The sequence below is a fragment of the Aquarana catesbeiana genome, linkage group LG08 (assembly GCF_042186555.1).
Source record: "Aquarana catesbeiana isolate 2022-GZ linkage group LG08, ASM4218655v1, whole genome shotgun sequence".
Classification (NCBI taxonomy): Eukaryota; Metazoa; Chordata; class Amphibia; order Anura; family Ranidae; genus Aquarana; species Aquarana catesbeiana.
This window is the reverse complement of record NC_133331.1, coordinates 56188398-56205852: the sequence shown is the minus strand read 5'-3', so window position 1 is coordinate 56205852 and position 17455 is coordinate 56188398. Positions and strand designations below refer to the sequence as shown.

General features: G+C 44.5%; 1 protein-coding gene across 7 annotated transcripts in view; it reads left to right on the top strand.

Annotated features, from left to right (window-relative positions):
• Positions 1-13709, top strand: part of VTI1A (vesicle transport through interaction with t-SNAREs 1A) — a 678091-nt gene extending 664382 nt beyond the window's left edge. For all 7 annotated transcript variants that reach the window (XM_073595879.1, XM_073595874.1, XM_073595875.1 and 4 more), the window contains one exon: positions 12856-13709. Coding sequence is in view for 4 of the 7 variants with exons in the window: in XM_073595874.1 (XP_073451975.1) it covers positions 12856-12949 (94 nt within the window). In the remaining 3 variants the exon portion in view is untranslated. The remainder of the gene's footprint in view (positions 1-12855) is intronic.
• Positions 13710-17455: the final 3746 nt, after the last annotated feature.

Here is a 17455-nt window from a genome sequence, read left to right as displayed (position 1 = left end):
TAAGAGGCTCGTCCTCAAAACGCGTTAGCCTATTGGATCTCCAATTATCCTGCCACACCGCAGGTGCCGATCACATGCGATGTCTGAGCAATGCGAGTTCAGCCATACAGTTGTATGGCTGAACTCGCATTGGATTTGCACAGAAAAAGGTGCAGGGACTTTTTTTTTCCCCGCACTGGAATCAGATCACACGGATGTTCTCACCCACGCGATCCGGCACTGTAATCGCACTGGTTCCCGCATCGCTACAGTGTGAAGCCAGGCTGAATGTGATATTAAAGTCTCTTTTTTTTTTTTTGTTTAAAAATAAACGTGATACTCTATGCAGTGGTTTTGCCCAGGATCCTCCTCTTCTCGGGTCCCCTTCCAGCGCTCCTGGCCCCTCCCTCCTGCTGAGTGCCTCCTCATTGGCTCACTGACTGTGACAGCAGCGGAAGCCAATGGTGCCCACTGCATGACTCTGTCTATGGTCGCCGCTGCTGCCCCCTATTCAGGTGTCCGGCCCCTTGTTGGGCGCCGGGCACCTGAATTACAGCGGCGGAGGTTTTTTTTGGAAGCGCCCGATTAGAGCTGTGGGCTCTAATAGGCTTCCAAAATGGTAAACAGCGGGCGCAATGCTGTGCGTTTGCTGTTTACTCAGTGTTGTGTTAGGAACACTGACCCGCCTCTCAGTGCTCGGGTCTTGTTACCTTTCACCTGATTGGGCGCCTGATAGAGAGGACCGGAGACATCGAGGAGCGTGGACATGGAGGACGCCACCGTGACCCGCTGCGAGACAGGTAAGTCCCTACTCCCGGGCGATGCACACTGGCAGCAATTGATGGGGCACAGTAGCGGCAATTGATGGGCACACTGGCAGCAATTGATGGGGCACACTGGCAGCAATTGATGGGGCACACTGGCAGCAATTTATGGGCACACTGGCGGCAATTGATGGGCACACTGGCAGCAATTGATGGGGCACACTGGCAGCAATTTATGGGCACACTGGCGGCAATTGATGGGCACAGTGGCAGCAATTGATAAGTACTGTAGCTGCGTTTGGCACAGTGGCGGCATTTTATGGGCACAGTGGCTGCGCTTGGTGGGCACAGTGGCTGCGCTTGATGGGCACAGTAGCTGCGATTGATGGGGTTTTGTTTCAGTTTGTTTGTGCCCCCCCAAAATTTTTAACACCAGCCGCCACAGTATGGATCCACTAATCAATATGAGGATAGAAGTTGCCTATCTATGAAATGGCCAGGTCAGTTTTCTTTTCCTTGGCTTTTCCCCCTCTGTTTTCACCCAGTGATCCGGCCAGTAACGCACCTTGTGTATTAGTAAGACACATCTCTGGAAGAATAAGTCCAGGAGGAACAGCAACATTGGCAGTCTGGGGGGAGGGGAGTGTTAAATGTATTAGATTTAGATACACTAAGAAATTGCAGACAAACTCCAGCTAATACTTTATAATCTGGTACAGAAAAGTTTTTTTTTCCCTTTTGGGATAAAGGTTTTACTTAAAATAGAAAAGCTGATCATTGTATGCACCCCTGTCAATGTTAAATGGTTTGTCTCATCCACGTAAACTGATACATTCTGCTGGAGAGTTTGTGCTTTGGAAAAACAACAGACTTAAGCCCCGTACACACAATCAGAAAATCATATGAAAAATACCGCTTTAGGAGCAATCGTACGATAATCGGATCGTTCGTACACAGCTTTCGAGAGCCAATCATGACAGTTCATCCGATATTATCCGATCGGAAATGCACGAAAAAAATTTCCGTACCATTTTCGTTTAATCAGGACAGTTGTCATTCAAAAAAGCAATACAAATATGCTACAACACATGACATCACTTCTGAATTGTTATTCTGTCATACGAGAATTTTTGTGACTTTAGTAAACTCTTCAGGTTCGAGCTGAGATTAGCATGAAAAAAAAAAAAAAAACAGACGATCATTTGTCCGATAATCTCATCATGTGTACCGGGCATTACTGACTAGATCACCAGATGAAAATAGAAGAAAGCCTCAAAAAGAAAACGAATGCAGCCATCACATCTGATGCCGCGTACACACAACCGGACTTTCCATCAGAATAGACTCCGACGGTCTTTCCGACGGAGTCCGCTGAAACGGACTTGCCTACACACGATCACACCAAAGTCCGATCGTTTAGAACACGATGACGTACGACGGGACTAGAAAAAGGAAGTTCAATAGCCAGTAGCCAATAGCTGCGTCGTTTTTGGTCCGTCGGACTAGCATACAGACGAGCGGTTTTTCCAACAGGAACTGATTCCTGTCGGAAAGATTTGAAACATGTTCTATTTCTAGGTCCGTCAGAATTTTAGAAAGAAGAAGTTCGATGAAGCCCACACACAATCGGAATGTTCGACGGAATGAACCTGTCGGACCATTTCTGCCGAAAAGTCAAGTCGTGTGTACATAAGAATTGGTCATCTGCAACATAATAAATGTTTGTGTAGCACTAACCCCCGAAGGAGCTGCTGATGTTTTGATTTGGGCTTACCGTTACCATCTTCACAGTATTCGTCATAGGGGTACCATAGTAGATACTCAATTGAAAACACTGGCTCCAACACTTAGTCCTTTTTCCAAGTTTTATTAAAGAAAGAAAATATGCAATAGCAGGGTAGAGGGTGAAAGGGATTCAGGTACCTTGAATTTTGCGGTTAGAGGTAATTTCTATATCCAGCGAGCAGCACTTCCACAGCTGGATTTAGCAACCACCGGATAGCTCTCTCTCACCAACCTAACAGCCGATGTGACGCTCGGACAAGGTCTCTGCCACAGACCTGACAATCTTGAATAAACTGATTGCTGTGCTTGATCCCAGATGCGTCTCCAACTGAGTTCCCAGGCTCTTCTCAAGATACCAGCCTTATGCTCGGTCCTCTCCTGAAGAGTCCTCCCCTGGTCGCTACAGTCCCTTGCTTCTTCCCGCAGGCCAGACAGCAAAGAGACCATCCTATGGACCAATAGGCCACTAAAACGTTGGGCCTTCTTCTAGTAGCTGGGACTTGGGTCTGCCGAACCCAAGGCAGAACTTTAAGCAACGGCAATTACCCAGGCCAGGAGGGCCATGAGGTCAGGAAGCGCCAACCACAATAATATGGTGTCTGCTCCTTAAATACCCCTACCCAGAATGCACGGTGGATGAACCACTCCCACCGAACTGTCTCTGAGCAAAGAGTATTCAATATGTCCAACCAGACTGTATTTACAACATCCACCAATGGTAACAGCACCACCCAAGGTCGGATGGAAATTTGCACAGTCCAGCCAAACTGGTACAGAAACCAGTAAATTTAGATAATAAGCTGAGCCGAACTGTAGCTTCAACTAACTTAAATTTGAAAAGAATAGCATCTGCTCTTCAGGAGCAGGGCGCTACATTTGCTTTTGGGTTTAATACCATTTCAAGCCAACATTCACTAAATACTAAACTGCTGTGGGTATTTGTCTTCCCGGACTTTGAGGATGTTTGATAGTCTGTTTGGTGTTCCCTCTGTGACAAGGTGCTGTAAACATAGAGAGAAACGACAAACAATAGTCATTATTGCCTTTCCGCACAATGCTGACAGTGATATAGAAGGCACTCGCACTCAGCATGTCAGGACAAGTGATCGGACTTCATTCTCCCCAGCATGGCGAGAGTTATTTACGCAGTATTAGTATCCATTGTTGTGAGAAGCTATTAGCTAATGTTCACAGCGATTACACTTTTGTAGCTGCTATTATACAGCTGACACTAGTAATGAATGAGAGGCTCACAGCTCTCCAGATAATCAATCTCAGGTCTCGCGGATCAGCTCCAGCAGGTTATCAAATCCTACTCTAGCTGTCCGACCGGCGCCCTTCCCGATACAGTTCACTGAAACATTTCCATACACGGAGTCTCCGCTTTTCATTTTGCAGAAAAAATCGTAACTCGATAAAGTGTCAGGCTGCAGCAGTAACGCCACCATCCTAGCTAATTGTCTTAGACAAAACTAGCCACCGCACACAGTGCAACTCCCTCCCAGAGGGGACGTATCCACATACTGCTATGGCTGTGGGTTCCCTCACACCATATTTTGTTTTTCCCCTCTGTACATTTAGGTCTGCTGTTCACAATCTACACAGGAGACATAACCCATTCAAATTGTTTTCAAGCAGTTTTAGAGCCCATTCATGCTTAAAGTGGAACTAAACCCATCAATTTAACAGTTCTGGTTCCGCACCAGGAATGTAACTCTCACATTGCTTGTGCTCTCAACCAAACTGTCAAACCATCAAATGGCTGGTGTCATAACTGATCACATGTGGAGCATCATGGCAGTTGCAGATCAAACAGAGGCTAAGATGGTAGCTTCCTTGGCTGAAAATGATAGGAGGGTTTAGTTCCTCTTTAACCACTTGCCGACCAGCCGCCGTCTTTATACCGTAGGTGTACATCGGCCGGTTTAAGAGCTCTAGGGGGCGCGCGCCGTGACACCAGAGCCGATGCACGTGGCAGCGATGTCCACCGGCGGCCCGCGATCGCTCCTCAGAGATCCAGAATGGGGATCTGTCAATGTAAACAGGCAGATCCCCGTTCTGTCAGGGAAGTAAAGAGACATCTGCTGTTCCTAGTCATCAGGAACAGCGATCTCTCTCCTCCTCCAGTCAGTACACTCCCCCCACAGTTAGAAATGCCTCTCTAGGGAATACTTAACCCCTTGATCGCCCCCTTGTGTTAACCCCTTCCCTGCCAGTGACATTTATACAGTAATCAGTGGCTATTTTTAGCTCTGGTCCCAAAAAGTGTCAAAAATGTCAGATTTGTCCGCCGCAATGTCACAGTCCTGCTAAAAATCGCAGATCACAGCCATTACTAGTAAAAAAAAAAATAATAATAATAAAAATGGCATAAATATATCCCCTATTTTGTAGACGCTATAACTTTTGCGGAAACCAATCAATATACGCTTATTGTGATTTTTTTTTTTTTTTACCAAAAATATGTAGAAAAATACATATCGGCCTAAATAGATGAAGACATTTGTTTTTTTTGTTTTTTGGGATATTTATTATAGCAAAAAGTAAAAAATATTGTTTGTTTTTTTTTTTTCAAAATTCTCTGTCTTTTTTTGTTTATAGCGCAAAAAATAAAAACCGCAGAGGTGACCAAATACTACCAAAAGAAAGCTCTATTTGTCGGAAAAAAGGATGTCAATTTTGTTTTGGTACAAAGTCGCACGACTGCGCAATTGTCAGTTAAAGTAACACAGTGCCGTATCGCAAAAAATGGCCTGGTCATAAGGGGGCAAATCCTTCCGCTCCATAAGTGGTTGAAGCAGAACGGAAGATGTTTTTTCGTATTTTTTAGATACGATGCTCTTGCATGCCCACAACTGAATGCTATCAGATACCTCCAACTCCGCTGTGGTATTGGAAGCCGCTGTTGGAGGCTCATACGAGGCGCTGTGGAATGACCTCTTTCAAGGCGTCAATGCTCCTTAACCGCCTTATGATTTCCATGAGGACAGTAATCAGATCTTGGACCTCTGTGACCCTCCCAGCTGGAGATCACTCTAGTACATACTCTCCAAACACCCCATTATGGCTTAACCCTTCACTACCGGAGCTTCTATGTATCCCCGCCCCCTCTATATGGGCGTCACACGGCATTGGATATTTATCTCATATCTGTGGAGATGGTGCACCGCTTACATTTGATCAGCAATTTGCCCTATAACCATTTTTTTTTTTCATTCTCTTCAGTTATGCCACGCCTATGTTGCAAAGTTTGGGAGCAGTCCTTTAACTATCTACCAATCTACTATGGAATCACTCCTCCTGGAGGAATCCCTCAAAAAGCCATTGTCTATGATACACAAGGCCCTGCAACCGACGTGCATCATGGCATTGATAATTTATGTAAATTCTGTATGGTGAAGCTACCCGAACTGGACACCCAAGACTGGGAGGATATCTGGGAGTCTCCCTTTTCACACCTAGTATCTTCCAGAGACCGCTTAATCCAGTTTAAAATATTGCATAAATTCTATTACACGCCAAGTAGATTTCACAAGATCTATCCAGACTGCCCATCGTGCTGTTGGCGCTGTCAAGCGGACCCTGCTGACCATTTGCATATGATTTGGTCCTGTCCGCCCTGCAAGACTATTGGTCAGCTGTTCTTAGTTTCATTACCAGGCTAACTACTGTTTCTGTACCCCAAAAATTGGAAATTTACATCCTGGGATTGGTTGACACCTTCGCTTCTTCTAGATCTGTCCGCACTTTTCTATGCACAGAAATTGATTATTCTTAGGTGGAAGGTTCCCTCAGTTCTGATTCTGAGTGCTTGGATATCACTAGTAAACTCAGTCATCCCTTTATTTAAAGAAACTTATCTCAGTAGAGGGTGCCTTCGAAAATTCAATAAGGTTTGGAAAGTCTGGTTGGAGTCCGATGCTACAGTCACAGAGCAGGATTTTTCTGGGTCTAACTCCACCTAATTTCCTGTTTTCCTTGTTTGACCTATTCTTTGTTACACACTACCTCTCTTACATTGTATAGGTATGGCTCATAGCTATACAGTATGGGGTATATATCCTCTGGTTGTTATTATTAGATTCATATTGCACTTCTGGTTGATATGTTTTATGCTCTTCAGAGCCGGGGTATGCTCAGAGGCTCTGTTTTGTACCAACACCAATACCTTTAAAATAACAATAAAAAGTGTAACAAAAAAAAAAGAACTGAAGGCATTTTACAAAAACAATTGAGCAGGTGGGCTAATAATCACAGAAGAAACATGAATGTCTCTGCTGCAATAAAATGCACCTATCTCCCTGCTCACAGTAATCTGCGACATTTAAACTGAGCTGCGCATGCACAGATTAGCTTCAATCGTTGACACGATCCTTGTGTGCTAGGATGACTGACCCTCTGCACAGGAGTTATGTCGTCCCTCACTGGCCAGTGAAGATGCTCAAAAATCAGCACCCAGGGAAAAGACCAATAATTAAAAAAATATATATATATATATATATTTTTACTTTCTGCTAAATGTATTCATCAGTTTAGGCCAATGTATATTCTTCTACATATTTTTGGTAAAAAAAAATCACAATAGGCGTATATTGATTGGTTTGTGCAAAAGTTATTGTGTCTAAAAACTATGGGATAGATTTAGGGACTTTTTTTTATGTTTTATTGTTTTTACTGGTAATGGCGGCAATCTGCGATTGTTAGTGGGACTGCGACATTGCGGCGGACAAATCTGACCCCAAATGACACTTTTTGGGGACCAGTGACATCATTACATTGATCAGTGCTAAAAAAAATGCACCGATCAAAAATTACACTGGCAGGATGGGGTTAACACTAGGGGGCGATCAAGGGGTTAAGTGTGTTTCCTGGGTGTGTTCTCTCTGTAGGGGGATGGGCTACCAAGGACATGACAGAGATCGCTGTTCCCGATCACTGGGAACAGTAGATCGCTGTCATGTCACTAGGCAGAACAGGGAATGTTCTCCGTTCTGCCTCTCCTCACCGCGATCCTGGGGCGCCAGTGGACATCGAGTCCGCGGGACCCGTGGGTACACTCCTGCAGCGCACGCCCGCTATCCTCCTTGCATGGACCAACGTACAGGAGAGCCGACCTGCCGCAGTATGTCGGCTAGTGGTTAATGCTATATTGGTACATAGGGGAGCTGGAATTTAGAAAAAAAAAAGTGAACTTAGCCTTTAAGGCAAATTTGTAGATCTAGCACAGTGATGGTGAACCTTGGCACCCCAGATGTTTTGGAACTACATTTCCCATGATACTCATGCACTCTGCAGTGTAGTTGAGCATCATGGGAAATGTAGTTCCAAAACATCTGGGGTGCCAAGGTTCACCATCACTGATCTAAAACCTTAATTCTATAATTTTTCCTGCTGTCCCCAGGGAGCCTTTCAGGGGGACAGCAGAGCTAATAGACCTTTAAAGACTTCAATACAAGTACAACTTAAATAGAAGAAAGCATCCTCGACCTCCTGTTAGATTTTCAAACGTACAGGCCCCAGTCTCCTGTAAGGATGTGCAAAGAACTTGTTCTCCTAGAGTGGAGGCAGAGATATCTCTCAGCAATTGTAATCTGTCAGGCTCTCCTCTCACTTCCCCTGGTTTTCTTACTTTGTTTTTCCGATATCAGAAGAGCAAAGTAAGTCGGAAAATACAGAGTTTTAATTTTTATTGTTGCCTTCCTGCCTCATGTCCCCTTAAGTGGTACTGGAATACTCATTGGGGTTTATTTACTAAAACTGGAGAGTGCAAAATCTGGAAAAGCTCTGCATAGAAACCAATCGGCTTCCAGATTTTAATGTCCAAGCTTAATTGAACAAGCTGAAATTGAAGCTGATTGGCTACTATGCTCAGCCGCACAAGATTTTGCGCTCTCCGGTTTGACTAAATCAACCCGATTTGTCTCTACTAGTTCAGGTTTCTCTACCAATTCCAGTTAAACATTTGAGTGAACCATTTATTGGCAGCTTTTGTCTCAGTATGTTAAAACAAAGGTCATATTTTGCCTGCACCCTAACATTAAAGGGTTTGTTACCTTCGGTCGTGTATTGGATTGAGATATCTATATTCAGCTTTTATGTAAAGAAAAACGTATGCTTATTTTAAAATCAAAGGAAATGAAGGTGAAATCATGCAAGTTTGTAAATATAAAATCTCACCTTTTGCTTTTAGAAGCATAGAAGAGTGATGGGAGAAAAATAGTGGTCCTCCCTTCCCCTTTTTTTGATTCTTGTTGTTTTATTTTCTTAACCCATTTTGTCTAAGTATAGATCTATGTTTATCCCACGCATAATAAAATTCAATTACTGTTGTCTAATTCACTACCTCTGCTGTATGTTCCAAGTATCAGCTACTCTTTCTAAAATAAATAATACTTTCTAAAGTTAGTCTTCAACTTTCCTCCTGCTTGTTTGAGGTCATGTCCCATTGACCTGAGCTTCATATTGAAAAAACTGTTCTGAACCTTCATGTGTTTAAAGGTTTCAGTCATGTCCATCCCCTCTCCGCCTTTCCCTTCTTTCCTCAAGACCGCAGGTTCCCCTGATATGTTTTTTTCCCTCATTCCTTTCACCATTTTGCTGCCCATCTCTGGACTCATTCTATGTTATCAATATCTTTTTGTAAGTGAGGTCTCCAGAGCAGGACACGGTATTCTAAATGAGGACCTCCTTCCTCCTGCTGGTGACCCCTTTAGTGATAACTAAAGATCTATATAGAGGAATCAGGACCTCCTTTCTCATGCTTGTGATCTGACTAGCTATTATTAAAGATCTATATAGAGCTAACTACAGCCCTATTTGGGATAACAAATACTACCCTGATCTGCTTCCACTAGACAGTGGACTTAGATGGAAGAAATATGGGATCACTTGTCTGAAAGATATCTTTTGCAATGGAAAACTATCTTCTTTCACTGAATTACAACAAAAATTCTGTATACCGCACTCTATGCACTTTTACTATTTGCAGGTGCTGCATGCTATTAGGGCACAGATGGGGAACTGTGGTTACAATCCCTGACCCCTATATTTAACTATATGGACGAGGTCTCCCAACTCAAAGGGTTTTCAATTGCTACTAGATGTTATCCTCTATATTCTTATGGGGGTTTCCTTTCTGGAGGTATCAGCAAGTGGGAAAGAGACGTGGGTACATTCGAGGGGCAACAGTGGGAGGAGGTAATGCAGGCAGTACAGGCATGCTCTCTTAATGTAACACAGTGCTTGTCCCAGGTCTACATAGTCCTGCGAGTGCATTTTACGAGAATGGATGTGAGGGACGACTCTACGTGCACTAGATGTTCTAGAGACCATGGTCATTTAATCCATCTACTGCGGTGATGCCCAAAACTCCATCTGTACTGGTCTGGGTTATTGACCAATTTTAATACGGCATTCCTGGTCACTGTCCCCGCTGATCCAAAACATTGTATACTGGGTATTCTAGATGAGCTTTTAATTGAGGAACATTCTATACAGGCTATAGCCAGGGCCCTCCTAAAGGCCTGAAAACTTATACTCAGGCACTGGAAGGCAGTTGAACCCCCCACACTTCAAGAATGGATGGGAGACACCTTGAGATTGGAAAAGTACATTTAGAGAGGGCACCCGCTCAAATTTAACAAATTATAGGACCCATGGCTAGGTACCCAAGGGCTCTCCCCGGTGGAATTGGTTTTGGATAGACTGTTGTGGTAAAACTGTTGTGGTATGGAATAAATACATCAGAGTTTGTTCATCTCTACGATCAATGCCTTGAATTTATGCAGATGAATAAGTCGAATAGACTTATTGAGTCTATTCGACTTATTCATCTATATTGTTTGATGGTACAACCACATTTATATGTTGCTTGAATTTATGCAGAAACATCTTTGTAGGCCCCCTGGATGGCAACTGACTATTTGTTATACTGTGGGCTCGGAAATATTTTTTAATGTTGCATGCCGCAGACTGTCTGAATTCTGTAATGTTGTTTCTTGATCTTGACTTCTTAATAAAAATTATTCTTGATTAAAAAAAAAAAATCTATGTAGAGATCTCTCTAGTGACAACTAAAGATCTATATAGAGGAATCATGACCTCATTTCTCCTACTGGTGATCCCTCTAGTCTAGTGATAACTAAAGATCTATATAGGGGAATCAGGACTTCCTTCCTCCTGCTTGTGATCTCTCTAGTGACAACTAAAGATCTATATTGAGGAATCAGGACCTCCTTCTTCCTGCTGGTGACCCCTCTAGTGATAACTAAAGATCTATATAGAGGAATCAGGACCTCCTTCCTCCTGCTGATGATCCCACTAGTGATACACACTAACTCTGCCTGGCTACATTGTTTGCTAATTTTGCAATGATCTGTGTATTTCTAAATGATCAATGATCCTTCATTTTAGTAGAGATTCCCTTAATTTTAGTACTACAAATGTTACACTCGCTGGCCTGTAGTTACCAGCTTCTTCCTTGCCACCCTTCTTGTGAATTAGGTACAATATTAGCTGTCCACCAGTCATGGGGAACTTCTCCTGTTTGAAATGATTTTAAAAAAATGACTATACCTCCAGCAACTATACCTCATCTCAAAGTCCTTTAGGAAACTCTGGGATGAATACCACCAGGGCCCTTTACTTTAAGCAAGCCAGTTCCTCTGCTACCTCTGCCTCTAGAAACCCAGCAAAAGAACTGTCACTCCTAGAACCAATATGATCCTCCAGCTTCATTTTGTTCGTGTCATTTACTTCTGAGAAGACTGAACAGAAATGATTGTCTAAATAGCTTGTTACTTTCAGATCTCCCTCAACATAACTCAGTTTTTTTTTGTGATCCTGTAGTATCTATCAGCTTGCCACTAATATAGACCTAGAGGGGTTTTATCACTAGGTGATCCCTCTAGTGATAACCAAAGATCTCCGGGAAAAAATAAAACACTACACACCGATTCGCAGTCTTCGATCAGCTAACCAAAACCTCCTCCTCATTCCCAAATACCGCTACAAAGCAAAGGGAGAACGTAGATTTGCAGTCCAAGGACCTCGCCTATGGAATGCTCTCCCAACCAACCTCCGCATGGAAGAAAACCACCAGGCCTTCAGGAAAAAACTAAAGACCTTCCTTTTCTAGAAGCTGGCTACAGAGAATACATCTAGCGCCTTGAGGCGATTCAGTTCGCAATTGCAGCGCTCTACAAATCATTCATTCATTCATTCATTCATATGTAGAGGAATCAGGACCTCCTTCCTCCTGCTAGTGATCCCTCTAGTAATAATGACTACTTACTGAATGTAGCTGTTTGCTCTTCTTTCTGTGCTTTAGCAGTACTGATAACGTGTTTGGCCTCCATTTGTCTGTTTTTATACAACTCTGTATTTGCTACACTATTTGTTTTCTAACTCCTATATGCTCATTTTTTTCTCCTTTACTATCCTATCTTCTGTAGTGAACCACATTGTTTTTTTCTTCTATTCCCTCTTACTAATTTACCTAAAATATCATCTGGTTGCCTTCAGGTTGGTAGACTATAATGGTGCCCACTGATAACGGACTCCTGCCGTTTTCTCCAACCTTTGACCTGTTGTTCTATAAAAGATCTCTGCTGGAGTCCTCCAGTTTACCAGTTCATGTATTTTTTGCCACAGCTTGGACTGGTCCATGTATTATATAAATTCCTTTTATTGTAAATGTGTGATGTGTCATGTGTAAAACACAGAAAAAAAATCTGCATCGGGTGTTCTTTTTTTGTCTGGTTCTTCTTTACATTAAAAATAAAAGGTCTAAAAAAAAAAAAAAAAAAAAAAAACAGTTCCAGTCTGACCAATAAGTGAGACTGGAGTTGGATATTTTATCTGAAAGTCGGCACGTTGACTCGTTTCATCTGTCCCCGTACTCAGCTGGTGTCTGTGTCTCCCTCTGATCATTCGCGGCATTTTTCGATGCTCCAGAAATGGCAGAATTTCCAAGAGAGCCACAGACACTTCCCACAGCCTGTCATGCGGAAGTTGCTCTCTCGTCAGGTCTTACCCTTGTGATTTGGCTTGAATGGCTTTAATATTTTTTCATGTCAATTATTGCTTCTGTCTCAATGCTCCTCGCCTGTTCGGTGGCGGTAAATTTACTCGGCGGGAATCCTTAACCACAGCTAAATTAATTGGGCATTGTGGAGTAGGGGGACAATTGAGTCAGGGTTGGCCGTTTTAAAAGAGAGAACTTTGTCAGTGTGTCTCTGTGTTTCATCTTAATAGCCTTTTTCCTCTTTTTTTTTTTTTTTTAAGACTTAAAACTAATGCTTTCTGTATTTCTTTTTGTCTTTTTCAGGATCATCCAGAATCGTCTCCTGGTGTTCGTCCTGGGAATCATCATCGTCATAACCATCATTCTGGCAATTTATTTTTCTTTCCGCGGACACTGATCCTGTGCTCTGAGAACTGTGCGGCGGGGGTCGGAGCGTTGGGTTGCGTGCACTGAGTAATTAAGATGGAGTGTAACTGCATAACATCATCCTGCACTGACTAAGCTCTGTGGAACAATACCCTGGAACCTCGACAGGTGCCCTTGGTGGAACCTGTACTAAAATTCCGTAACCCGGCGCCCTTTCCTTCCTGTCTAACTGGGAAACACTTACTTCAGTTGTAATTTAAAGGCCAACTCTGGAGAAGTAAGTTGAATCCCAGCTGGCTTCTTGTATCTTTTAAGGCTCCAGTATGTGTCACTGTCCCTCCCACACCACCATAATGAAATGTATTCTCTTGCAGCTGTATTCCCAGATCGTTTATCCCACGTTATGCAGAATCCACCCAAGAAGCATAACGCCATACTAGGGTTTGTAATGACAACAGAGGTTGGGTAGAACTGGGGATTGCAATGGAGATATCACTGGAGACCCCGAAAGCTGTAAGAAGCCAGCATGTGATTCAATGTACCAGCAATCGTGCAAAACGGTTTCAAAATCGAGTTGGCCTTTAAATTCTCTTCTTGGTTGAGCGTCTTTCTGAATGACACACAAACCTGACAGCTTTGTAGATGTGAAGTTGTACATTTCTTTGTGAATTTTATCTTATCCTGTTTTTATTGTGAATCGTCAGGCTTTATGTGAGTGTCATGCGGACCTTGTGCTTATTACTAAGAGAACATATTATTTACTAAACAGAAACAATAAAATGTCAAAGTTCCACTGGTGAGAGAGTTGCCCAATTTCACCATCAGCAGAATCAAAACCTAACTGATGTATATTATGTATATCTTATTTTTAAGTGTTTACATTATATATTCCTATTGTAAAGAATTAGCAAAACTTACCGTGAGGTAAGTGTTCTGCGTGGTGTCATTATAACTTTGTCAGGTACATTTGACCCGATTTTTAGCTCCTTTAAATAAAAACTACTCACATTAGCGTAGCTTAATGGGGTCAATTTACTAAAACTGGAGAGTGAATAATCCGGTGCAGCTGTGCATGGTAGCCAATCAGCTTTTAACTTCAGCTTGTTCAATTAAGCTTTGACAATAAGGCTGGGTTCACACTGGTCCGACAAAAGCTCCGACATTGGGAGCTCATGTCGCATGACGTGTGAAATCCAATGTTTCCCTATGGGAGCCGTCCTAACTGGTCCGACACAAGTCGTTCCGACTTTAGAAATGCTCCCTGTACTACTTTGGTCCGACTTTGATCCTACTTCAGCCTATTGACTATCATTGAAGTCGGATCAAAGTCGGATCGCCGTCTCGCATGATCCGACTTCGGCACGCGACTTGTGCTCAGATGATCTTGAGGGGGAACTCTGCACCAAATTTTAAATAAAAAACCGGCATGGGTCCCCCTCCAAGAGCATACCAGGCCTTTAGGTCTGGTATGGACCTTGAGGGGAACCCCCTACGCCGAAAAAACGGCGTGGGGGTCCCCCCAAATCCATACCAGACCCTTATCCGAGCACGCAGCCCAGCCGGACAGGAATGGGGGTGGGGACGAGCGAGCGCCCCCCCCCTCCTGAACCGTACCAGGCCGCATGCCCTCAACATGGGGGGTTGGTGCCTTGGGGGAGGGGGCGCGCTGCGGGCACCCCACCCCAAAGCACCTTGTCCCCATGTTGATGACAAGGGCCTCTTCCCGACAACACTGGCTGTTGGTTGTCGGGGTCTGCGGGCGGGGGGCTTATCGGAATCGGGAAGCCCCCTTTAATAAGGGGGCCCCCAGATCCCGGCCCCCCACCCTATGTGAATGAGTATGGGATACATGGTACCCCTACCCATTCACCTAGGGAAAAAGTGTCAATAAAAAAAAACACTACACAGATTTTTAAAGTAATTTATTAGACAGCTCCGGGGGTCTTCTTCCGACTTCGGGGGTCTCTCCGGTTCTCCTCCGCACTCTCCGGGTCTTCTGCTAGGCTCCTCCGCTATCTTCTGCTCTTTTGCTATAGCGGAGGAGCCCGGTCTGCTGCCTTCTTCTCTTCGTGGGTCTCTCCGGTTCTTCTCCGCGCTCTCCGGATCTTCTGCCAGGCTCCTCCGCTATCTTCTGCTCTTTTGCCGCTCTTTTGCTATAGCGGAGGAGCCCGGTCTTCGGTCTTTTGCCTTCTGCCCTCTTCTCTTCTTCTGATGTTGACACAACGCTCTCTCCGGCTGGAATGCACTCTGGGCGCTCCGCTCTGACTTATATAGGCGGTGACCCGCCCCCTTATGCCATCACAGTCCCTGGGCATGCTGGGACTGTGACGTTTTAGGGGGCGTGGTCATCACCCGATGACCACGCCCCCTCATGCCGTCACAGTCCCAGCATGCCCAGGGACTGTGACGGCATAAGGGGGCGGGGTCACCGCCTATATAAGTCAGAGCGGAGCGCCCAGAGTGCATTCCAGCCGGAGAGAGCATCGTGTCAACATCAGAAGAAGAGAAGAGGGCAGAAGGCAAAAGACCGAAGACCGGGCTCCTCCGCTATAGCAAAAGAGCAGAAGATAGCGGAGGAGCCCGGCAGAAGACCCGGAGAGCGCGGAGAAGAACCGGAGAGACCCCTGAAGTCGAAAGAAGACCCCTGGAGCTGTCTAATAAATTACTTTAAAAATCTGTGTAGTGTTTTTTTTTTACACTTTTTCCCTAGGTGAATGGGTAGGGTTACCATGTACCCCATACTCATTCACATAGGGTGGGGGGGGGCTGGGATCTGGGGGCCCCCTTATTAAAGGGGGCTCCCGGATTCCGATAAGCCCTCCGCCCGCAGACCCCGACAACCAACGGCCAGGGTTGTCGGGAAGAGGCCCTTGTCCTCATCAACATGGGGACAAGGTGCTTTGGGGTGGGGGGGCCCGCAGCGCGCCCCTCCCCCAAGGCACCAACCCCCCCATGTTGAGGGCATGCGGCCTGGTACGGTTCAGGAGGGGGGGGGTGCTTGCTCGTCTCCACCCCCATTCCTGTCTGGCCGGGCTGCGTGCTCGGATAAGGGTCTGGTATGGATTTGCGGGGACCCCCATGCTGTTTTTTCGGCGTAGGGGGTTCCCCTTAAGGTCCATACCAGACCCAAGGGCCTGGTATGCTCTTGGAGGGGGAACCCATGCCGGTTTTTTATGTAAAATTTGGCGTGGAGTTCCCCCTAAAGATTCATACCAAACACAGTGTCGGGCATTGGCGGGGATCCAAGTCGGATCCCCGTTCATTGAAAGTCGGACATATGCCGGCTTCATGTCGCAGGGCAAAGTCGGATCCAAAGTAGGACGGCTGTGGTGTCGCACCAGTGTGAACCCAGCCTAAAACATGGAAGCTCTAAGTATTTTTATGGTTTCTCAAGTTACAAAACAAGATGTTACTTTATATAGGAAGCCTGCATTCACTATATCTGGTCTCTTACAGTACACAGAACATGCAAATGCAGTTATTTAAGTAAATATAAACTGCTCAATACCTTTTCTCATCAGCAGTATATAGCAGTCTTATGACTTCTATCAGTGTCTGGTTAAAGCTTGTAGGAGGAGTTTTCATTCTCCTCTGACTGTCCTATGAGGCTGCAGGACCCCCGACCCTCTGTCTGGGGTTGGGGGTCCTGCACCAAACTGAGCATGTGCAGAGTGCCTCCTAGGGCTCTGTTCTATAAGCAAATGGATTGGGGACAGTAAAAGAAGAGGAGGATCAGAGAAGTCAGGATCAAACAGCATTTTTACACGATGCAGAGGATTAACCCCTTAGGTTCCACAGTGAGTATAACAAGCATACTTTACTGCATATACAGACTGATTTTACTGTTGTGAGTTTAGCAACACTTTAAGTAGATGTAAACCCAGTCATTAAAATTTCATACAGCTTAAATTGTAAGTCCAGGCTAAACCCAATATAATCTTTAATCTATTTATCAGCGCTAAAAGGTGCAATATATACATAAACATTTGTCAGCATATAAATATGTGTTGCACACTTTAGGCCTGATGAACGGGGCTGGTGACCCTCCAAATATGCTGGCTACTCTTGTGACTCCCACCTTGGCAAATAATCAACTGGAGCTATTAAACTTAGTTGATACTCTCAGTTCTTAACTGTCTTTTTTTTGCATCACTACTACAGTGACCTCTGTTCAGTTCACCTATTTTACCAAGAGCTGCCCTTATTGCGTGCCTACAAATTATTTTTTACATAAGTTTTTCAGCATTCCACCGACTCTGGGACACACATTGTGTAGGCATGGTCCAACATTGTCACTATGAGGAAGCCAGTCCAGATCAATGATGTGCAGCCAACACTGGAGCAAGTGCTTTTAGACGGGAAGTGGCTAAAAGAGGCTGGACGAGATAAGAGGCACTGTTATTCCAAAATGCATGAAAAAGTTTTATGAAACATGGCATTTGATGATACACAGTCCACAGAGCAACCTAGGTGGACTAACACCCTACAGCCTCCCCACCCCTTGATCCCTGCTGTTGTACTTACCTCGGTGGATGAT